Source organism: Oryx dammah, unplaced genomic scaffold (genome assembly GCF_014754425.2).
Source record: "Oryx dammah isolate SB20612 unplaced genomic scaffold, SCBI_Odam_1.1 HiC_scaffold_16, whole genome shotgun sequence".
In the NCBI taxonomy this organism is placed as follows: domain Eukaryota; kingdom Metazoa; phylum Chordata; class Mammalia; order Artiodactyla; family Bovidae; genus Oryx; species Oryx dammah.
This window is the reverse complement of record NW_024070200.1, coordinates 38,217,674-38,242,471: the sequence shown is the minus strand read 5'-3', so window position 1 is coordinate 38,242,471 and position 24,798 is coordinate 38,217,674. Positions and strand designations below refer to the sequence as shown.

General features: G+C 41.7%; 1 protein-coding gene across 1 annotated transcript; it reads left to right on the top strand.

The window, feature by feature from the left end:
- Window positions 1-277: 277 nt before the first annotated feature.
- PSMA4 (proteasome 20S subunit alpha 4) lies at window positions 278-13,444 on the top strand. Its single transcript, XM_040257339.1, has 9 exons — window positions 278-542; window positions 2,517-2,543; window positions 2,772-2,814; window positions 3,056-3,218; window positions 4,477-4,554; window positions 4,926-5,014; window positions 5,481-5,611; window positions 6,095-6,218; window positions 7,348-13,444. The coding sequence occupies exons 2-9, from the start codon at window positions 2,541-2,543 to the stop codon at window positions 7,500-7,502; spliced, it is 786 nt and encodes a 261-aa protein (XP_040113273.1). The 5' UTR covers window positions 278-542; window positions 2,517-2,540; the 3' UTR covers window positions 7,503-13,444.
- Window positions 13,445-24,798: the final 11,354 nt, after the last annotated feature.

Sequence of the window (24,798 nt, the reverse complement as noted above, 5' to 3'; positions counted from 1 at the left end):
GACAGAGGATGAGATGGTTGGATGGCATCACCGATTCAAGGGACATGAGTTTGAGTAAGCTCTTGGAGTTGGTGGTGGACAGGGAAGCCTGGCGGGCTGCAGTCCATGGGGGCGCAGAGTCGGACACGACTGAGCGACTGATCTGACCGAACTCAACATCATTGCTCTCCTGAGGTATGACTTAGGGCTGAACAGAAAATGAAAGTGAAAATAGAGCGCAAAGCGTGGGAAAGGGTCATGAGCCATAATTCCACTTCTCCTTGGCCAGGGTCTTCCCGCCCTCCTCCTCATGTTCTAGTTCCCCTTCGTTGGGCTGAGATCCCTGCCAGTGCCTTCGTACCCCAATTCCCCATAGCCCATGAGGGCAATAGACTCTCGCTCCGCCCCCCCAGAAGAACTTCCGCGTCCTCGGCTGCCCCACCCCCGGCGGTTCTGCGCACGCGCGGGAGCCATATTAGCAGCGGAATCTCGGGCACTGTCGTGTCTCTCCCGCGGAGAAAGGTGCTCGGTGTTAGTCTCCACTCTTCAGCGTCTTCCCTCCGGTGAGCCTTTACCCACTGCGCACCCTCGGAAGCTTGGCCGCTCTCCCTTCAGGCCGGAGCCGTGAGCGTCGCGGCAGACCGGGTCCCGGCCTGCAGCGGCCGCCGAGGAGCCGTGGGCACGATGACTCTGCACCGGCTCGTCAGTGACGGACCCGCTGGGGAACTGGCCCCGGCCGGCCTCCATCGGGCTTCCCTGCGCTGAGCGGGCATCGCGGGGCCGGGGACGCTCGGGCGGCGGGGCGGGTGCGGGCCGGGTGGGCAGGAGAGAGTGGTAGGGCTGCCTCGGTCCCAGGAAGAGTTCGTACGCGAAAGTGAACCTGCGGGAGAGGAGGTGCGGGTGACTCGCTCCGGGCGGTTGACCGGCGTGGAGATGAGAAAGTTGTGTTCTCGCGCGAATCAAGCTCGGCGGGTCTCCTCTCTGTGCCCTCCTGGCCCTCTGCTCAGGGCCACACTTACCTTTCAGCTGCCTGTTGCAGTACCCTCATAACTGACTATTCTGCCCCAGTCTTCACCAGCCAGAGCGATCTTTCTAAAATGCCAGTCAGCTTCTGTGGCTCTTCGGCCTAGCATCATTCCTTGGAGCCCCGTTGCTTAAGAGATAAAATTCACAGTTTTTACCTGGGCGTGCGGGCCTTCGGGGCCTGATCCCTGCTTATCTTCCCGTTCTTAATTCTCACTATTCCAGGATTTGGGAAAATTGGCTCTGGAAGTCGAAGTTTGGCTTTTCCACCAAGTCACGCTGAGCCCCAATGTTGTCTTCTGCAGAAATAGTAATAATGCCCAAGATTACTGTCCCGCTTCTCCCTTTCATCGTTCAGGACCCCGGTATCATCCTCTGGAGAAAGCCTAAGCCTCTTAGCTTGGCATTCAAAGCTCTACATGATCTAGATACTTGTTCTTTAGTTTTTTCATATATCTATATATTTTTAAAAGTTTTTAATTGGAGGATAATTGCTTAACAATGTTGTTTCGGTTTCTGCTGAACAAGTTGTGAATCAGCCATAAGTATACATATATCCCCTCGCTCTTGAGCCCTTCCTCCCAGCCACTCCCATCCCACCTTTCTAGGCTGACACAGAGCACTAGGCTGAGCTCTCTGTGCTATACAGCAGCTTCCCACTAGTTACCTGTTTTACACATGATGGTGTGTGTATTTCACTGCTACTCTCAATTCGTCCCAACCTCTTCCTCCTGCCCCCCACTGTGCCCACAAGTCCTTTCTCTACATCTCTGTCTATCCCTGCTCTGCTAATAGGTTCATCTGTACCATTTCCCTAGATTCCTGCATATGTGTTAATATACAATATTTGTTTTTCACTTTGTGACTCACTTCACTCTGTATAACAGGCTCTAGATTCATCCACCTGGGTTCAACTGACTCCAGTTAGTTCCTTACTATGACTGACTTAATATTTCATTGTGCCTATGAATACAGCTTCTTTACTCATTCATCTGTGGATGGACATCTAGGTTGCTTCCATGTCATATATATATTTTTTTAACTTCAGCAACTTGTCTTACCCATTGAGTGATCCTGCCTCAGTGGCCTTTGTTCATGCTTTCTCCTCTGCCTGGAAAGCCTTTTCCTCACTTCTTCCCCTAGTCTTCCTCTTAGACCTGAATGTTCTCAGCCTTATTTCTGCCTTTCCTGCCTCTAATATGGGCTCATATTCTGTATTTGTTTCACAAAAACTACTTTCTGGATTTTCTCCACCCTGTTCCCACTCTACCCTTAGTGCCTCTGTTTCCACACTGCTTTATAATTGTCTTTCTGTGTCTGCTTCCCTCACTGTAAACTCTTTAGGAAAGGGATTGGTCTTACCTATCTTGGTATTTCAGCATTTAGATAGTGCCTGAGTGCACCATAATGTTGGCTGAATGAAGAGAGTGGACAAAACAGATTTTTTTCAAGTCAAGAAATGCTTTTTAAATTGTAGGTTTCATTTTAATAATTACCTTATTTTATTTTTACAGGAATTATCATAAACCTAAGAAAACATGGTGAGTTAATACACATGCCAATAAACGGTTGCCTGATAAATAGAATTGCTTGTACTCATCTTACCAACTTGCATGAGAAAATTGAAATGGAATGATATCTTCTTATCAGTTTCCTCCCACACTCTGAATTTTGAATGCCAGGATGTGTTCTGTAAAATGATTTGTGGGTTTGCAGGGGTTGACTTATTTTTAGTGGGTAGAAATCACTTGTATGTTTTTCCTTTGCAGTCTCGAAGATATGACTCCAGGACCACTATATTTTCTCCAGAAGGTAAAATATAAATTGTTTGATCTGTCTCAAATAAAATTAAATATTTTTAACTGTTGAGTTGTTCATCCTTTTTGTACTTTGAGGTCGTTATGATCACTAGGTTAATTGTGTGCTTCATAGGACTATTGGTAAAAGTGGGACAGTTGTTTGTAGCTCTCTAGTATTGTTGCTGATTGCTCTTGAACCAATGGTGCAAAAACAAGGAGGAAAGTCTTGGTTTCTTGCTGCTTGTGTTTTGTAGGTCGCTTGTACCAAGTTGAATATGCCATGGAAGCTATTGGACATGCAGGCACCTGTTTGGGAATTTTAGCAAACGATGGTGTTCTGCTTGCAGCAGAGAGACGCAACATCCACAAGCTTCTTGATGAAGTCTTTTTTTCCGAAAAAATTTATAAACTAAATGAGTAAGTGCAATCTTAGGGAAGAGAGTTGAAAACATCTCATCCTATTGTGGGAGGGCTGTGCACCATGACATGGTACAGTTGAACAGTTGGTTGTGTTTTTACTTCGGAAAATTCCTGGTTTTAACTTACTTGCTTGAAACCTCCTTGAGGCCCATGACCATAAATGCAGGGCCAGGTACTCAGTGGAAAAACGTTGTTTAGTGATGAGAGTACAGGCATGGTGGTCACTCAGCCTTGGGTTAAATCTGGGTTCCACCAATACAAGCTGTGACTTCATACCAGTTGTTTAACTTCTTTGGGCCTCCCGTAGAGCCTACTGGAGTGATCGTGGCAGTTCAGTGACATAAAATGAATGAGTGAAATAAGCTAGCACAGTGTTAGGAATATAGGAGGACCTCGAGGTATTGTTTAGAGTGGTTACGAGGAATTAGTTTTAATTATACTGAATCTTACCAAAGACCACACCTCCTGGAAGTCTTGGAAAAGTTTAGACAGGGCCTGTACACTAGTGAAATTTCTGATATACTTGGGTGTTCAGGACTGCAGCTAGCAGAGAGCTGGGTTTGCTGATTGGAGACCCTCCCTTCTGTGGTACAGCATGTGAATGTTGGCTATAGGGCCTTTTTGATACACGCACCCCAGAAAGTGTCATCCCTCCACAGAGTCACTGTTGGGCCCTCTCAAGCAGCCTGCAGGCTTGATTGGGCACAGTGCCAGAGGAGTCAAGGCTGTAGGAGATCCAGGGCAGCCTTCAGGAAACGGAGGGTAGATAAAGAAAATGCACCCCTCCCAGCGAGCCTAGCCCTGGGCTTCCTTGTCAGGCTCAAAAATAACCTGTCCTTCGGGTCCCTTCACCTTCACCCCCATCAAGTGAGGCCTTTGAAAGAGTACTTATACCCAAGAGTGTGAAGAAGTCTGTCTTCCTGTCTGGCAAAACATTTTTCTTCCTTGTGGTTGAATCTTCTTGGGATTTACCTAGCTTCCTAGTGTTTATTCTCTTGCCCTGTTCACAGGGTGGTGATGGTAAATACATCTGTTGTGAAGATCAAGGGTGCATTTGTTTATCTTATGTGTTGAATGACACCAAATTGAAAGTTTCCTACAAAGATAAAACTCATGTAGTTTTTGCCTGAAGGGTGTAGCAACTGTGAGTAAGCATGGTGAATTTCTAATAGAATTTAGTGTATTTAAAAACTTGTAAAATACCTCTGGCAAACATCCTCCCTAATTACAGATAAATGTCTTTCTTTTCTGCAAGGGATATGGCCTGTAGTGTGGCAGGCATAACTTCTGATGCTAATGTTCTCACCAATGAACTGAGGCTCATTGCGCAAAGGTATGGTCATAAATAATTGATATGTAAAGTTAGTTTTGATGTTTCTAAGAAGAATGCATTTTTTTTTAAAGGTTAAAGTCATTAGAAACCTATTAACTGAAAATTGCAGTTTGTTTATTTCTTTAACCAAACTTCTGAAATATTTGGTTGGCCAAAAAGATCATTCATCTTATGAGAAACCTGAACGAACTTTTTGGCCAACCCAGTATTGTTTACAGTAAGGTTATTAAGAGTTGCCATACCCTCTACCCTCCCCCTTCAGATTACAACTATTATGTTGTCCCCATGGCAGAGATTTTTTTAAGAGGGTATTTTGCTTAGAGTAGAGTGTTTTAGAGAAAACTATTAATATGCCAGTTTCTTTATCCTAGGTATTTATTACAGTATCAGGAGCCAATTCCTTGTGAGCAGTTGGTCACAGCACTGTGTGACATCAAACAAGCTTATACACAGTTTGGAGGTACTGAAACCTTTGGAAATTTTATTCCCAAAAGTTAAAATGTTTTATGAGTAATAACCTTTTTGAAACAGTAAAAACAAATTGAAAATGAAATAAGTAGACACTTTTCATACATTTCAGCTTCATGAACTAACTGACTTCCACTATGTAGACTATCAAACATTTTATTAATAGACTACTGAAAGGCCAAAATAACATTTTAAAATCAGAAAACAAATGACTTTTTACGTAATAGTAATGGTATTCAGCACTGGTCGTCTGTGTATTCCCTCTCCTCACTGCGTCCAAATCCTAGAAACAAAAGTGGAATTTCTGATGGAGCTTATCTGTAGTGGCCAGAACATGAGCAGTTTATGAATGCTTAACTTCACAGAAGAGGGGTTAGCCACATTCACTGAGCTCAAGTAACCATAGTGATGCTAAATTTAGAGTGTTGATATGTGTGACTTTGTTTTCTCTGTTAAAGGAAAACGTCCTTTTGGTGTTTCATTGCTTTACATTGGCTGGGATAAGCACTATGGCTTTCAGCTCTATCAGAGTGATCCTAGTGGAAATTATGGAGGTTGGAAAGCCACATGCATTGGAAATAATAGTGCTGTGAGTATTTTTGTGTTGCTGTAAAAATCTAGCAAAAGGTCTAATAACTGCCATAATTACAAAGTAGTGATGAGTGTAAACAACATTTTAAGGTAGCTGCAACAAACTTGATATGAAAATCTCTGTGATTTCTATTGTTGATAAAGTCACAGGTAGTACTAATACTGCTAGGATTTATAACCTACAATAGTGATGAAAGGAAGTACCAGTTTTCAGTTAGAAGTTGTGAAAATAAGATCTAGTTTTTTTGGGTTTTCCCACAAAATAGTCACAGACTCCCTGAATTTTGTCACAGATCCCTGGGGTCCATTCATAGATCATCAAACTCCCTCCTTCACACCTCTATCCCACGTCTACCCTCCCTACCATCGAAATTGTTTATATTGGTTATAATGCCAATAATAATTTGGCATTATTCATGTTCCTAAAAATGTACAGTTTTAAAGGAAATTCTCTATGTTGATTCTTCTTTATGTTTTATAGGCAGCTGTATCAATGTTAAAACAAGACTACAAAGAAGGAGAAATGACTTTGAAGTCAGCACTTGCTTTAGCTATCAAAGTCCTAAATAAGACCATGGATGTTAGTAAGCTCTCTGCTGAAAAAGGTAATTTATGTGCACTCCTGTAATTTGTATGTTTAGTGAGAGAAGTAATTGAGTGGCTCTTGTGTTAGGCCTTTAACATGTTATGTAGGTCATTGAAACAGCAGCCTTTTTAAGTTAGGTGGCCTTATAACCATTTCCTAGACTTGACCAGGGTCAACATTGACAAGTTCTGGAGCTACAGTTCCACATTACATTCCAGGCTTAAGGATTTGAGCCTGAATGTTCTCAATCGGTAATTAAATCTAAGCCACCCTATTTTATCTCATTGACTTCTTAATGATAATATCTATGCTCATGTATATACAAAATAAATGAATATGAGAGAAAGTAGTTACATATTTATATGTGTGTGTGTTTATATATATATATATGTTTGGTGTACTTTATCAGAGGTATAACATTTAAATAAGTTCTGCATCTACTAATCTTTTATGTTAAGCCCATGTTTGCAGTTGTAAGTGCTATATTTAGCTAAAGTTATATGATCACATAAAACAATATTTCTAAATAATGTGTTTGAAAACTTATGGTAAATTAACATATTGGTTTAATTTGGGATGACTTATCTTCTGGTATTCCTTTAAAAATGCCATTTACTTGCAGATTGTTGTCTCTTGCCTACTTCTACTTAATTTCAGGAGGCAGTACTCAATTTCCCCTACTCAGAAGCTCTTCTCCTTTTGGTATTAGTCTGCTTTTTCTCATCTGTAGTCATAGGGGCTACTTTTCTTTTGAGAAGTTCGTGAAAAATAAGTGTAAGTAGTGGTTAAAGATTCTGGCTGAGCCTTCAGATGCCAACAAGGAAGTTATGATTCCTTCTGGTCAGGCTAGCTAGAGCAATTGGCTGGCTGTATTGAAAACTTTTTCCTAAAATTAACAGAACAGCAGCTCAGAGGTTAGTATGGGTGAAGATAAGGAAGATATTAAAAAAAATAATCATAAAAGCATTACCGTTTGAAAGAAATTTGTTTCCTTAAAACTATCTATGAATTAATTGTATTAGGCAGAAAACTTGGAAAAGTGCTGTACTAAAGCTCAAAGGGTATGAAGAGATTAAACTGCAGTTGCCCATTAAGTGTGTTGGCTAAGTATGGCTGCCTGTAATACATGTGTGTGTATTTGCCTCTAGTGGAAATTGCCACACTAACAAGAGAGAATGGAAAGACCGTCATCAGAGTTCTCAAACAAAAAGAAGTGGAACAGTTGATCAAAAAACATGAGGAAGAAGAAGCTAAAGCTGAGCGTGAGAAGAAAGAAAAAGAACAGAAAGAAAAGGATAAATAGAAGACAAAATCAGGGATTTTATAACTCATTTGGGGCATCATTTCAGTGTAAAGGCTGTCCTGCTCTTCCACTTTGAGAAAGCTTTGACTTTTTTAACTTGTCTAGTGGGAAAATAGGATGGTACCAACTGAATTGGGTCCTTGTTATTTCTGTCCAAGTGAATATTGTAATATGATTACTCTTTATGGACATCTTAATCACCCTCTCCCCCCTTTTTTTTTGAATAAAATTTGGAAAGAATGGAAATGGCGAAGGGAAAAACTCTCTAGCAATGAGTGTTGAAGATACCAGGATTAATAGGGCTGTGGTTTTTCATGCTTTTTATGTAGTGTGGCCACCTTTGCGGTAGCCTTTAAAAAATAGACAGAAATGTGAACAGCATAAACAGAGAAAGATGGGAACTGTGCAGTGGAGATTTCCTGTTTCGTTCCCCTACCAACTTGGAGGACCTGTAGCCCAATCTGAGCAAAACAGAGAGCTGTCCTTTTAGGCCTCATCTGATATTACCCTATCAGAGGCTTGTCCAGTGAAATAGGTCACATTCCTCTTTTAGGTTTGCCAGCCTTTGATACTGATGGATATTCTTACTGGACTTAAAAATTGTGTGTGTGTGTGTACACGCATACATACCTGCAAACATGGTAAAACATGAAAGGCATAATTAAAATGAAAGCCCTGTGTACCCACTACCCAGCTCCAGAAGCAAATTAATCAGTACTTTTGAAGCCCCTATGTATTCATTTCAGGTCTCATTCTTCTCTGTTGCCCAAGAGGTGACCACTACCATGAGCTCATCGTTCCTGTAAGCTATGGGTCTTCCACTCTGATTTTCCGCCCCTCTACTCCAGGTGGTCCTGGTGGGTCTGTCAGTTAGAGAACCCCACTCCTGTCACAAAGGTGAGCACATACCTCAGTCTGCAGGAATGGGTTTGAGAATGCACATGTGGACTGAGCCAGGCCAGATGTGATGTGGGTGTGAGGAAACGATGCTGAGGGTTGTGCAGTAGACCAGCTGCCCACAGATGGCAGCACAAGCCATGTGGAAGGTTGGAGCAGAAACTAAGGCTGCAGAGGAAAAGTGTGACCAAGAGATGAGAGTAGTTCGGTTTTATCCAAGGGGTGCTCCATTGCTGAGATTTGCTCAATTCAGGTACACTGAGGAAGCTGTCAGTTAGAGTTCTCTGATGGAAGTGCTGAAAGGCAGTGCTACTTAAAGTGGTCTGTGGATCAACAAGCATCGCCTGGGAGTTGGCTAGAAATGCAGATTCTGGCGTCCTATCCCAAGCCTGATTCAAAATCTTGGCATAGAGCCCAGCAGTCTTTTAACAAGCTTGCATGTGTTTCAAATGCATACGGAAGTTTGAGAAGTGCTTTGCTGCATATTGGAATCACCTGGAAGGCTTTTAAATTTCTTTGTACCCAGGTTTTTGCAGTCACTTCAGTCATGTCCTACTCTTTGGTACCCTATGAACAGTAGCCTACCAGGTTTCTCTGTCCCTGGGATTCTCCAGGCAAGAATACTAGAGTGGGTTGCCATGCCCCTCTCCAGGGGATCTTCCCAACCCAGGGATTGAACCTGCTGTTCTTGGCCTTGGCAGGTGAGTTCTTTACCACTGGCACCACCTGGGAAGCCCTTAAGGAGTAGCAGTGCCTTGAAAATTTCTGTTTGTGGTGATGTTCAAGCTAAGCTAATTTCCAAGCCCCTTTCACCTAGTGTATTTTTAATCTTCAGTTTTTTTCTTTTTAACTGAAGGATAATTGCTTTACAGAATTTTTGTTTTTTTCTATTTACTCTTAATTTATACAGTTGGTTCTTGTTATTCATGGTAGCCATGTTCTATGAAGTCAACATGAATACTGACTTAGCAAATTCTGAGCCATCGCTCCTAGTGAAATAACAGGTTGGGTTCCTTTGAGCCTCTGGTCACAACACTTTGGTCAACACATCAGTACATAACCTTGTTTTATGTGTGTTTCTGTTTAAGGACATTTCATATATATTGGTAATTCAGCAGTTCAATTCATATCTAAGTGAAGCTTATCTAACACACTTTCTTCATAAGGCACATCACAGCCTTCTTATGCTTAGGAACACTAGCCAGCATACACTGAGGGGGCATTTTAAAAAGTGAAATCAATGAAAAGCACAAGCATTCAGAAAGCATAGCACAAAATAGACCACAAGGAGACCAGTTTTACAGTGAGCTGAAGCAAGAAGGCAGAGAGTGGCTCCTTGTTTGACCAGCTGGGAAGATGCATATCAGGCAACAAATATTTCCGTGACTCTGTGTGTCCACAGTGACCAGGAGAGCACCACTGTATTGGTTTTGGGGTTACGGACAAACTTGCAAATAAATGCAGAATCCATAAGTAATGAGGGTGGGCTGTTATAAAGTGACCTTTCAGCCTTGGCTATGCACAGAAGTAGAGGTAGATGGAGATGTGACCTGATAAATGTCTTTATCTCCAGAATATATCCAGAATCTAACCATTTACCCCTGCAGGGACTCTGGTCCACACCACCATTCTCTGTCTGCTTGGACCATCACTAGTCTCTGCTGCTTCAGTCAGTTCTCAGCGCAGCAGCCAGAATGATCCTTTGAAAATGTGATTGTGCTGCTGCTTTGTTCAAACTCTCCAATGGCTTCTCTTGCTCAGTAAAAGCCAGCTTCTCTGGTTTCCCAGGCACCGCATACCCTGGCCCCTCCTCTACCTTGTCTTGCACCTTGCAGTCCGTCCTCGCTCTGTGTTCATAGATGAGCCCCCTTGTTCCTTGCAGTACCAAGCCCTCTTCCATCCCCGGCCTCTTTACTTGCCATTCCCTCTGGCTTGGGACTGCTCTTCCTCTGGGGACATTAGTATGGCCCACTCCTTCGTGTAGGTCTCTCTTCGAATATAGCCTTATTTGGCTACTTGCTACAGAAGAGCAAGCAGGGCTTGCCAAGTGGCGTTAGTGGTAAAGAACCTGCCTGCCGGTAAAGGAGATGTGAGAGACACGCATTTAGTCCCTTGGTCGGGAAGATCCCCTGGAGGAGGGCATGGCAACCCACTCCAGTAGACTTGCCTAGAGAATCCCCGGACAGAGGAGCCTGGCGGACTGCAGTCCATGGGGCCGCAAAGTCAGACACGACTGGCGTCAGCACACACTACAGAAGAGCCTCTACCCCCTACCCACTCACGTTCTCCCTCTCCTTGCTGAGTTTTCTCCATAGCACTCAACACTGTCTGGCCTGTTTACTGTCCATCTACCCACTGGAATATTAGCTTCCAGAGTGGGACTTTAATTCAACAGCTCTGTTCCAGTACCTTCAACAGAAACTGGCACATATTAGGCAACAAATAAATATTGATGAAGGAAGTGAATAGTGGCTCTCGACACAGTAGAGTGAAATCCTGAAATATACCCCTTTTCCATCCAGCTCAATAGAAATGGTGTGTTTTCCATATTCTGACCACCTCTTCAACACTGTTGCTTAAAGTCGTGACAACTACAAAGACTAGTGGATAAGAGAGCCTAGCACATTTTATCACCGTTAGGAGCAAGTCTTCAGAACGTCATCCAAACGATGGAGAAACTTCAACATATTCACCCTTTTGTTGAAATCATTTCCTACTTTGGTTGCGGGGTGGGCGGCAGGACTTTTCTATAACTGAGTTTTTCTCCTGTTCTCAGGCCAACTGCTAGCCTAGATTCTCTCCCAGCCTCTTTTTCCTTTGTTCTGAGGTGTATTTTTAGCCCTAGGTTGCAGAGTCCTCTGGTTCCTGATGATGCATCCCGAATGTAAGCCTAGTGATCCTCATCTGAACAGAGAGGCTCCACAACAGCAGGCGTTTCATCCTCTCACCTGGGCAGAACTCATGGGTTCTCACGGGGGCATTGCTGGTGCAGGAGCACCTTAGAGGGAAACGGAACCAAAAAGCTAAAAGCTTTCAATCCTGAGTCAGTTTAAAATCAAATCTTGAGTTGATTTCTTTTTGGTGACTTAACAAATCATTTTTAAAAATAACTCATGGGAAAAAATCACATGTTCCTGCATATAATCTTACCGCTGGTGCTTTTCTTAATCAAAAAATAAGACTCTGAAATCGCTACAGTCTAGCAAAAGTTTCATGAAAGTATTTGTATTAGCAGTGCAAAAATATTCTGCATCCTGAAAAACAATCAGAAAGGGGATTCCTGTCTTTATTCATATTTACCATGTTCTTAGTAAGTTTAGGTGATGGGGACTCGGTGAGTAAGACATGTCCTCTTTTTTTTTAAGTTGAAGTATAGTTGATTTTTATAATGATTAAGGTGTTCAGCAAAGGGATTCAGTTACATATATGTATATATACACATATATTCTATGTCAGATTATTTCCCATTATAGATTATTACAAAATACTGAATCTAATTCCTTGTGCTATATACTAGGTGCTTGTTCATCAGTTTTATATACAATCGTGTATATGTTAATCTCAAATTCACAATTTACCCCTCCTCCTGTCCTCAGTTTTTAATGTTCAGTCTTGCAGGAACAGCAAGGCTGTCATCAACTACTTAACAATGTGGGGAAGATGCTGGACTCCAGGTGGCTGTACACTAGGGAGTGAAGGCAGAAGGAACTGCTTGTGTAAAGGTCTGGCAGTGGGAAAGCTTCTCTTTTTTATGGAAGGTCAGCCTCTGAGCTGAGCTAGAGCACAGCTTGTCAGGGGAAGAAGAGTAACCAAAAGAGATGAGGAGAGAAGACAGATTCACAGATTTGGAGTCTGTGCTCAATACAATGCAGAAGCTGCTGAGATGAAGAGAGAAACTATTACACTCTTAATTCTTGGAGTCCAGAAGGTGGATTAAGTGGGAAGAAACAGCAGGGAGACCAGTCAGGAGGCTATTGAAATAGGCAAGGATGAGTGTCTATAAGACCGTGGTAAAGGGAACAGAGAGGAAGGAGGCTCCATACAGTGAGGGATGAGAGAGGCAGTAGGGGATGACTAGGGTCTCTAACTCAGATAAAAGGTTACAATCTAATTTCAAAAGATGTTAATTGAATGTGATGACTATTCTTAAATTATTCTACCCTCTTTTTTCTTATTGCTGTTTTGGGCTGAAGCCACGTGGAGACTAATATCCTTGGGAGGGAAGAGTTCAGTAAACACGATCAGACATTACACAGCAAAACCATGTCATAGGCTTTCTTTTTCTTTTCCTTCCAAATATTGTTCTTTTGTATACTTTTGTGCACTGTTCATCTCGTTAGCTCAGTTTTCTATCAGAGCACTTAACTTCTAAAAGACTCAGTTTCGATGTGGGTATGTATTCAGTCGTGTCCAACTCTGTGACCCTATGGACTGTAATTTGCCAGGCTCCTTTGTCCATGGGATTTTCCAGGCAAGAATGCTGGAGTGGATTGCCATTTCCTCCTCCAGGGAATCTTCCCAACCCCAGGGATCAAACCCCCGTCTCTCGGGTCTCCTGTATTGGCAGGCAGATTCTTTACCGCTGCGCCACCTGGGAATCCCTGATATGGGTATAGTGAATGCTTTTTGTGTTTATGCAGGCAAATCTGTCATTCATTTTTAGTTCTTGTTGTTAGTATCATGCATGTAAAGATATTCCATAACCAAGTATATAACATTCCTGAGTAAATTTGTGGTTTTGTCACTTTTATCGTGCATAATTTAAAATATATGATTGGCATCTATTTTTAAAAGGCACTATTTAAATCATGCAACTTTAATTCCATTATTCAGGCTAATTGGGAATGGTCCAGTCTTTTTTTTTTTTCCCTTTGGCCAGATATTGTTTTAATGAGAATTACAAACAACCAAAACCATTTTTTTGCAAACTACCCTTTTTTTTAAACAAATGATTTGCAAATCGTTACAAATACTGTGTAAGATGTACACAGTACATCTTTGCCTTGTTTTGCAAAGCCAATAAATACGAGAACAAATTTTAAACATGTGATTTGTTCAAGTTATTTGCGGGTATGGAGAGCCTGATTTTTTCCCCAGTATTTTTTTAAAAAAATGAATTTTTCCTAACCTTTCAAAGAAAAAGTTTATGACAACTGGAGAGAAAAAGACACACACAGAGAGAGAGACCATCTTATAGCTGCTTTAAGTAGTTTCTGATCATTCTTCCAATGTTACCTTTCCTTTCCAGAATCATATCTTCACTAAATAGTTGAATTTAAAATGTTTATTTATCTTATTTGTTTTTGGCTGCCCTGGGTCTTCGTGGCTGCCTGTGGGCTTTCTCTAGTTGCAATGGGCTGGGGCTCCGTTTCATCGCAGTGCGTGGGCTTCTCATTGCAGTGGCTTTTCTTGTTGCAGAACATGGGCTCTAGGGAGGTGGGCTTCAGTGGTTGTGGTTCCTGGGCTCTAGAGCGAGGGCTCAGTAGTTGTGGCCCACAGGCTTAGTTGCTCTGCAGCATATGGAATCTTCCCGGATCAAGGATCGAACCCGTTTCCTGTATTGGCAAACATTCTCCACTGCGCCACCGTAGAAGTCCTAAACTATTTCTGATGAACTGATAAATGGGAGAAAAGAAAATGAATCAACTCAGAATTACATGAAACAACATAGCATATTTGCCTTTCTTGGTTTACTTATTTTTTGGTAACAGCTTCACTGAGACATAATTCATAGAGCATACAGTTCATTTAAAGATTATACTTTAATGACATTTAATATATTAACAGGGTTGTACAACTATCACCACAATCTTAGAATATTTTTATCACCCTGGAAAGAAACTCTATACCAATTTACCATTCACCCCCAGGTTCCTCCTCAGCCCTACGCAACCACTAATCTACTTCCTGTCTATACACAGTTGCCTATTCTGGAGATTTCATATAAATGGCATCATATACTCTGTGGTCCTTTGTGACTGACTTCTTTCACTAATTGCAATGTTTTTGAGGTTCATCCACATTTTAGAGTGTATTGGTAATTCGTTTCTTTGTTTACTAGGTGAGAGAAATAGCAAGAATTCATTTCTTTTTATTACTGAACAATACCCCATTGTGTGACTATACATTTTATCTATTTGTCAGTTTTGGGATCAAAGGTTTTCTTCCCTTTTTTGGTTATTATGAGTATTGCTGCTTTGTATACTCATGTATACATGTGTGTGTGTGTGTGTGTGTGTGTGTGTGTGTTTGCTCAATCATTTCTGGCTCTTTGTGACCCCAAGGACTGGAGCCCACATCCATGGAATTCTCTGGGCTAGGATGCTGGATTGGGTTGCCATTTCCTACTCCAGGGGATCTTCCCAACCCAGGTATTAAAACAGCGTTTCCGGCATCTCCTGTATGGCAGGCAGATTCTTTTCTGCTGTGCCACCCAGGAAGCCTATTTTTGTGTGGGTGTATGTTGTAATTTCTCTTTATATATGTAGTAGTGTAATTGATGGGTCACATCTTGGTTTATTTTTAATCCATCTTTATATTCTTCATTCATATTAGCAATACAGATTTTAAAAGAAGCCTATTTTCCTATTAAGAGCCCAATAAAAATGGGAACTGGATTGACTTTTTGAGTAAATGCATGTGTATGAGTGTTAGTTATCCTTGAAGTAGGTCTCACAGTTGGAGAGGATTTTGGCTTCCTTTCATCCTGGCAGGAAGAATCTCTTCTCCAAGTTCCTTTATGCCTAACACTAGGAAAGGCCACGTCTTTGATTCTGCACCCAAGAACCTTATATAATAACATCAGAGTCATACGGAATGAGAGAACCCAGGGTAAATTGTCTTCTGAGTCCAAAACAATCTAACAGCTTACTCTTTTTGATTACAAAAGCAGTACATGCTCACTTTGGAAAATATACAACAAATTAAATAAAAATTGCCCTTATTATCTTGCCCAGAGTTAGCCGCTGTTAACTTACTGCACTGGCCCAGTTTAGTTGCTGAATTAGTGTATGTGGTAGACTCTGGCAAATTATACAAAGTGAAAAGTGAAAGTCACTCACTCCTGTCCGACTCTTCGAGGCCCCATGGACTATACAGTCCATGGAATTCTCCAGGTCGGAACACTGGAGTGGGGGATCTTTCCCTTCTCTGGGGGATCTTCCCAACCCAGGGATCGATCCCCGGTCTTCCACATTGCAGGCGGATTCTTTACCAGCTGAGCCACCAGGGAAGCCCTAAAATTATACAAAAGGTATTATTAATTTTAAAGGATAATTTAAAATAATGTTTTTTCCCTTATTATTGCTTTTCTAAAGCATTTTGCAGCCTTAGAAAGTCCTGTGTCTCAATTCAGCAGAGTAGAAGCTATCATTTGTTGAGCACACAAATGTGTCAGTTACTTTATTAGTGCTAATTCTCACCATAACCTTGTAAAACATTTAGTATAAATGATTTAAAGGAAGCATTTTGCAGCCTTAGAAAGCCCTGTGTCTCGATACAACAAAATAGAAGCTATCATCTGTTGAACACACAAATGTGACAGTTACTTTATATTTGTTAGTGCTAATTCTCACCATAACCTTGTAAAACATTTAGTGTAAATGATTTAAAGGCAAACTTTCAATTATGTAGTTGATAAAAACAAAGCTCAGAAAAGGTGAGTCACTTGTGCCAAGAGACACAGCTCCAGTACCACCAGTGCAGCGCAAGCCATTGCTGTCATCCCATGCCTGGGGTTCTGTGGGAGCCTCCCACACTTGTCCCTCTCCATCTCCTTTCCCCTTTTATGCTAGAATGTTTTCAATTTGTTGAAAACTACAAAATACTTGAAATCACCTGTAAGGAAAGGCTTTATTTGATCCTTGATTACGTCAGATCTTCTCAGTCACCAGTAAAGCACAGTTGAAATTCCTCGTCGTGCTTTTGATGCCCACCTGATCTCTCCAACACCCTGTAAAATGATAGATTGGGAAATCCAGAAAGTTCTTGACATATTGGGAAGTGCAGTCTTGGGTCTTTGATGTCAGATAAACGCCGGTGTGTATCCTTGCTCTGTTACTTAGCCATTCATTCAACAGTTGAGAATCAATACCTGCCAAGTTCTCAGGCTGATGCAGTGAGCAAGCTAGACAGTGTCTCTGCTTGTATGGAACTAACTGCCTAGGGGATGAAGGCAGAAAAGAAACATTAGTAGTCAGGTATGTTATTGACGAGCAAGGAATGATTGGGCCTGGTGTGAGACAGCTGTGGAACTGGAAATTACCAAATGATTTCCAATTTTGAGAGACTTGGATCAGCTGGCTTAGAATTAGGCTCAAGATAATTGATGCTCTGGAACAATCAGTACCATACATTAACCTTCAGAGGGAGTTTTCTGTGTTACTAAAAGGTTGCTCGGAGAAGGCAATGGCCCCTCACTCCAGTCCTCTTGCCTGGAAAATCCCATGGACGGAGGAGCCTGGTAGGCTGTAGTCCATGGGGTCGCTAAGAGTCGGACACGACTGAGCGACTTCACTTTGACTTTTCACTTTCATGCATTGGAGAAGGAAATGGCAACCCATTCCTGTGTTCTTGCCTGGAGAATCCCAGGGACCAAGGGAGCCTGGTGGGCTTCCATATATGGGGTCGCACAGAGTCCGACACGACTAAAGTGACTTAGCAGCAGAAGCAGCAAAAGTTTGCTCATTTGGTCTTGCTTCTTATCCATAAAGGAAACTTGACATCAACTAGCATTCATGGGCTAGATGAAAGCTTTTTATTGCTAAATAGAGGAGCAGATCATTAGAGCAGATTCCCAAACATAGTAGGGAAATAGCTCCATTTTGGTTTTAATTTATCCTCACATCCTAAAACCGTTATTTGGCAGTTTACAAATTACACATGAAAGTGAAATATATTTAATTTTGAATTTTTGACTGCTTTTGAGGCTCATAATTTCTTAATATCCCTTGATTGAAGTGGGAATAGTGGGAATGGTCTAGGAACAATTAAATTGGCAATCAATGAATGAATTCTAAGAGGGCAGTTCTGGTGCATAACTAAAAATTTCTGGAGCATCTGTATACCTGCAGTATAATTTGTCCTTTGGATTTATTTTTGGTATATGTGGGAGTGTCTATAAATACCATTCATTTCTAGAATAGAAAGTGAGAAAGATATAGGCTGTATATTTTATGTTTAAATTCTACCTTTTGCAGAAAACAATTGTGTTCGCATATTTGCAGCTGTGTTTTGTGGTCACTAAATAAGGGCATGAATTTCTTTCTAAAATTTATAATAGTATGTCATCTATGAAGAACATTTCACATAATACAATAAATATTTTATATTTCTAAGAAATTGTGTTGATTTAGTATACAAATGTTGAGTTTTTGTATAGTGATTGCAAATTTGCTAAAGGAATTTACTTATTGAAATCCATATTTGCCATTTTTTTAACCATAGAAATTATTTTTAGCAGCTTTATGGAGCTATCATTGATGTGCACAAACTTGATGTTTATTATACATATAAATTGCAAAATGATCACCACAATCAAGCTAATTAACATATTCACTACCTCCACATGGTTACCATTTTGTTTGGAAGAGATCTATCCTTTTGCAAGTTACAAGTGCACAATAGAGTATTGTTTATATTTGTCTTTAAAAAATTCTTTCATCATATGATTCATCACTTCCAGATATAAAAGTTTTCAACATTCAGAGGACATGGAATATTGCAGTGTTCTTTTTTAAGATGGAAAACAATGTCTTCATTTATAAAAAAGAGTTGGGGTTTGTTCAGAACACATAATTTACTCTGTTTGTAGTAAACTCTCATTTCCTTGTTCTCTTGTGTTTTTCTATTGTAATTGGGTCTGTGACATTGTGGTATATATATATATATACTATTATAAAAATCTAGTGTGATAGCTCAGTTTTATATTTTTGTGATATATGATTTATGTGCTACTATTTAATTACTACAATCTAATAAAATTGTGGTCAACTGATTTTCTTTTAAAGCTCTCTGCGTTAAAATATGTCTGCACTTTTACATTTTGATTACAGCCATTGAAATACCCCTGAAAGGAAGCTTTTATTTTGATATCATTTCTTTTGAAGGACAGGATTTTAATATTCTATCAATACTTGCTTTTTTTCCCTTTAATGTGTGAAAAATGCATTTAATTTCAACAGCAAATTGACAGCATCCATTTTTATCTTTAATTAACTTTTCAGTTTGGCTCTCATCTTCAAGACTTACAGCAGAATTTATCACCAAGCCATAATGGAAATGCTGAATGGAAGATTCAGAGAATCTGCCTAGCTCTGAATTTAGCTTGGTTGACCCCATTAGAAAAAAGAAAAGTCAACAATAACATTGATATAAAAGACAATTCATTAGGTCATACCACTTGCAAATGACAATGTCTATTTTTGATTCCTCCTATTTATTTGGTCTCCTAAGTCCCTTCTCATATCCTCTTCCTTTAACTCCAAAGCACCAACTGCCCTTTGCTTGAGGGTTTTGTAAGTGCAAAAGCACATTGGAGAATAACTGCCACACAAATAATAATAGCTGTCACCTATCGAATACGTAGGCCCTGCAACTGAACACTTGCTTTACCAGCTTTATGTCCTGCAAGGCAGGCTTTAAGGCTCTAGTTTACAGATTGGGGAAGGGGTGTACAGAGAGAGATTCAGTTTGAATCTCTGTACAAACTGAAATTGTACAGTTTGAATCGAATTGATGCCTTTGAACTGTGGTGATGAGGAAGACTTCTGAGAGTCCCTTGGACTTCAAGGAGATCAAACCAGTCAATCTTAAGGGAAATCAGCCCTGAATACTCTGTTGAAAGGACTGATGCTGAAGTTGAAACTCCAGTATTTTAGTCATCTGATGCAAACAACTGACAACTGACTGATTGGAAAAGTCCCTGATGCTGGAAAAGATTGAGGGCAGAAGGAGAAAAGGGCCTCAGAGGATGAGAGGGCATCAGAGGCTGGATGGCATCACTGATGCAATGGACATGAACTTGGGCAAACTTTGGAAGATGGTGAGGGACAGAGAGACCTGGCATGCTGCAGTCCATGGGGCTGCAAAGAGTCAGATGCGACTGAACAATAACAAATAGCACTTAAGGCTGAATTAGACTTGGTGGGTGAAGCAGAGGGAAGAACAAAGGATGACCTCCAGGTTTTTCACTTGTGTAATTAGTTGAGATGGGAAAACTAAAAGGACAAAATGCTTTATGACATATTAACTGATATTCCAACAAAGTCACGTATACAGAGACACAGAGTTGAGATGACCACCCAAGTGTGAATCTGGTCATTGCCAGTGTGCAGCAGATATTTAAAGCCAGGGAAACAGATAAGATCACAGAGGGAGGGGCGGGTGGAGGTGGGGGCACCGTGTACAAGAAATAGTTCCGAGATTTGAGCCTGTGGAATTCCCAACATGCAGCATCTGGGTGGAAGAAGAGGAGCCTGCCAAGAACCGTGAGAAGGACTGCACGCATGCTCAGTCACTTCAGCCAGATCTGACTCTATGTGCCCCTATGGACTGCAGCCCACCAGGCTTCTGTGTCCATGGGAGAGGTCAAAATAAAATAAGGGTATTAAAAGTGCTTCCCTGGTTGCTCAGTGGTAAAGAATCCACCTGCAGTGAAGGAGATGCACTTTGAATTTCTGGGTCGGGTAGATCCCCTGGAGAAGGAAATGGCAACCCACTCCAGTATTCTTGCCTGGGAAATCCCATGGGTAGAGGAGCCTGGCAGGGTAGAGTCCATGGGGTCGCAAGAGAGTCAGACACAACTTAAGGAACTGAACAACAATAAAAGTGCCACCCTCCTAATACTGCTGGAGTTTAAATGTGCTAGTACATTAAACAGTGATTAGATTATTACATTGTCCCACTACATAGCAAGGGTAATATGATAATTATTAAACTCCACTTTCTATGGCAAGAAAGTGAAAGTGTTAGCCACTCAGTGGTGTCTAACTCTTTGACTGGCTAGTGGGTATTACAAAGATGCATGAGACCTAGACTCTAATCCTAGGAGCTCATTATCTAGTAGGGGACGTAAGGTTTATAGAGAAATGGGTCCGAAAATGGAAGGTGGCAAGTGCTGTGAGAGAAGTAAAAGTGTTCTGGACGTTCAGAGAAGGGAGATGGCTGTGGCTGGTCAGGGAGCCAGGCTAGGCTTCAAAAGTCAAGTGACATTTAAAGAAGGGGTGGGTTTGGATATTCAGGGAAGGTTGGATCGGTGAAGGTGAGGAAGTATAATAAAAATTCCACAATCTTCAGAGGAAATGTGGTGTCTGGCATGTGGGTGCTCTGCAGACTGTATGACAGTCCCTTTGGTCAATTCTCAGAAAGTTGGTAGACAGATGCTGCTTCAGGGGACCTTTGTAAGTGGTGGCCGCAGCAACAGCTGCAGCGTACATTGTCATTCGATCCGCCAGCGTCTCCTAGCAGTGTGAAAACGCCTCTTATCAGAGGCAGGTGCTGCCCCACAGCCAACAACTGAGAGTAACCGGTGTATCCATCTAGAAAAAACCATCCAAGATGCATACATTATAGTCTGTATTTATTTGCTTGGATTTCAAAGTGCCCAACAAATTACACACTTTATCTTTCACTTAAAAAACAGTAATGACAACTAGTTTTTTCCCCCACAGATTATTTAAATAACTATTGTTTTCATGGTTATTGATATATAAGACTCTGGGGAGACCTAGGAGTTCCAATCATGCTTGCCGTGGCTAAGTTAACAACCATATAATTCTAGTTTGCCACAGACAGGTGCTGTGACCTTCAACAGTTATTCAACCATTCTGTTTTAAATCCTCTAGCTGTTGAAGTGCAATAACACTTTACTTTCTCCAAATACAGTTAGAGTGAATTGTGTAAGTGTCTACATATTCCATAAATTCTTCAGAGCAAAATACAAATAAAGGACAATAAATAATGTCTTTTCTTCCTATGGAGAAGTGTAATTAATGACTAACCTGGTTATCATATTCTGTGGCTCCTTTCTTTCCTTAAGTCCAGCGTTTGGATACTTTGCAGCCAGGTTTAGTTTTTAAACAGAATCACAGAGTCTGGAGCTTGGAGTGATATTTCTGCTCACAAGGAGTCTTAGAGGTGTCGACTCCATAAAGCTTTCTGTGAAGAATCAGCGAAACACACTGCCACTGAAGTTGAAAAATGATTTGCCTGAATCTCTTCAGCCAAATGAAGCTTTCTAATCAATTATGAACAGAAGGGATGAAATGTAGGGTCTAGTGGGATTTAGCAGCCATCATCAGTCACCACCTGAGCTGCTAAGTGTCTGTGGCAGATAGAGTCACTGATATTTACTAGTGTTAATTGATGGCAGCACTAATGTTAATTGATGTCCACTCTGAGGTGCCAGCATATCATTTCTGTGGATGGCTTGAAAGAGTGTCAGAACTGGACCTTCTGAGTCCTCTATTTGATCCCCCTACTTTTAAGGATGAAGAAAGAGGCCCAGAGAAAGAGGGTGATTTGCCAAGGGTTGCCTGCTGTCCTCCTATTGGGATCACTTGGCTCCCATAACAGACTTTTGAGGCATGTAAACTGCCACTGGTATTTACCTGAAAAGGAAGAATCTAGTGGGTAGCAGGGCTGAGCAGAGACAGTTTTAGCCAGGAGCAAGGGAGAAAGTCCCCTCCCGCTATGTTTCAGGCTCCCTTGTGTTCCCTTTGCATCTCTCATCACAACTCAGTAACTTTATTTATGATTAATGGTTTTCTGTCTGCTGAGAGCTGTCTGTCTGTCTGGTTCCCCTCTTGGTGCTGGGCCCAGAGGAGATGTTAATTGATGGTAGTTATCATAGCTATGCAGTGGCTTGCCCAAGATCACTCAGTGGTTAGATTGAGGACTCGCCTGTGATGCTATCTTCTGGCCTTGTGCTTCCTGGGACTCTGAGCTCCTAGGTCGTGAGGCGGGCGAGGTGTGAAAAAGAGGGAGGTAGAAAAGATAACTGCTGCTGAGTTGCTAAGTCTAAGTCGTGTCAGACCCTTTGCGATTCTCCAGGCTGGCATGGGTTGCTATTTCCTTCTCAAGGGGATTTTCCTGATCCAGGGATCGAACTCGCATCTCCTGCATTACAAGCAGATTCTTTACCACTGAGCCACCAGGGAGACCCTGGAACAGGCAGTTCAGTTCAGTCACTCAGTCAGGTCTGACTCCTTGTGACCCCATGGACTGTAGCATGCCAGGCTTCACTGTCCATCACCAACTCCAGGAGCTTACTCAAACTCATGTCCATAGAGTTGGTGATGCCATCCAACCATCTCATCCTCTGTTGTCCCCTTCTCCTCCTGCCTTCAATCTTTCCCAATGAGTCAGTTCTTCACATCAGGTGGCCAAAGTATTGGAGTTTCAGCTTCAGCATCAGTCCTTCCAATGGATATTTAGGACTGATTTGCTTTAGGATGGACTGGTTGGATCTCCTTGCAGTCCAAGGGACTCTCAAGAGTCTTCTCCAACACCACAGTTCAAAAGCATCAATTCTTTGGTGCTCAGCTCTCTTTATAGCCCAGCTCTCAGATCCATACATGACTACTGGAAAAACAAGAGCCTTGACTAGACGGACCTTTGTTGGCAAAGTAATGTGTCTGCTTTTAATATGCTGTCTAGGTCTCTGGACTGGAAGAAACACAAGCTGGAATCAAGATTGCCGGGAGAAATACCAATAACCTCAGATATGCAGATGACACCACCCTTATGGCAGAAAGTGAAGAGGAACTAAAAAGCCTCTTGATGAAAGTGAAAGTGGAGAGTGAAAAAGTTGGCCTAAAGCTCAACATTCAGAAAACGAAGATCATGGCATCCGGTCCCATCACTTCATGGCAAATAGATGGGGAAACAGTGGAAACAGTGTCAGACTTTATTTTTTGGGCTCCAAAATCACTGCAGATGGTGATTGTAGCCATGAAATTAAAAGACGCTTACTCCTTGGAAGAAAAGTTATGACCAACTTAGATAGTATATTCAAAAGCAGAGACATTACTTTGCCGACTAAGGTCCGTCTAGTCAAGGCTATGGTTTTTCCTGTGGCCATGTATGGATGTGAGAGTTGGACTGTGAAGAAGGCTGAGCGCCGAAGAATTGATGCTTTTGAACTGTAGTGTTGGAGAAGCCTCTTGAGAGTCCCTTGGACTGCAAGGAGATCCAACCAGTCCATTCTGAAGGAGATCAGCCCTGAGATTTCTTTGGAAGGAATGATGCTAAAACTGAAACTCCAGTACTTTGGCCACCAAATGTGAAGAGTTGACTCATTGGAAAAGACTCTGATGCTGGGAGGGATTGGTGGCAGGAGGAGAAGGGGACGACAGAGGATGAGATGGCTGGATGGCATCACCGACTCGATGGACGTGAGTCTGAGTGAACTCCGGGAGTTGGTGATGGACAGGGAGGTCTGGCGTGCTGCGATTCATGGGGTCACAGAGAGTCAGACACGATTGAGCGACTGAACTGAACTGAACTGAACTGAGGTTGGTCATAGCTTTTCTTTCAAGGAGCAAGCGTCTTTTAATTTCATGGCTGCAGTGATTTGGGAGCCCCCCAAAATAAATTCTGCCACTGTTTCCATTGTTTCCCCATCTATTTGCCATGAAGTGATGGACCGGATGCCATGAACTTAATTTTCTGAATGTTGAGTTTTAAGCCAATTTTTTCACTCTCCTCTTTCAATTTCATCAAGAGGCTCTTTAGTTCTTCTTCACTTTCTGCCATACGGGTGATGTTATCTGCATATCTGAGGTAATTGATACTTCTCCCAGCAATCTTGATTCCAGCTTATGCTTCATCCAGCCCAGCATTTCTCATGATGTACTCTGTATATAATTAAATAAGCAGGATGACAATATACAGCCTTGACGTACTCCTTTCAAGATTTGGAACCATGTCCAGTTCTAACTGTCGCTTCTTGACCTACAGATTTCTCAGGAGGCAGGTCAGGTGGTCTGGTATTCCCATCTCTTTCAGAATTTTCCACAGTTTGTGTTATGATCCACACAGTCAAAGGCTTTGGTGTAGTCAATAAAGCAGAAGTAGATTTTTTTCTGGAACTCTTTTGCTTTTTTGGTGATCCAACGGATGTTGGCAATTTGATCTCTGCTTCCTCTGTCTTTTCTAAATCCCGCTTGAACATCTGAAGTCCAAGGTTTATGTACTGTTGAAGCCTGGTTTGGAGAATTTTGAGCATTACTTCGGTAGTGTGTGAGATGAGTGCAATTGTGTGGTAGTTTGAGAATTTTTTGGCATTGCCTTTCTTTGGGATTGGGATGAAAACAGATATTTTCCAGTCCTGTAGCCACTGTTGAATTTTCCAAATTTCCTGCATATTGAGTGCAGCACTTTCACAGCATCATCTTTTAGG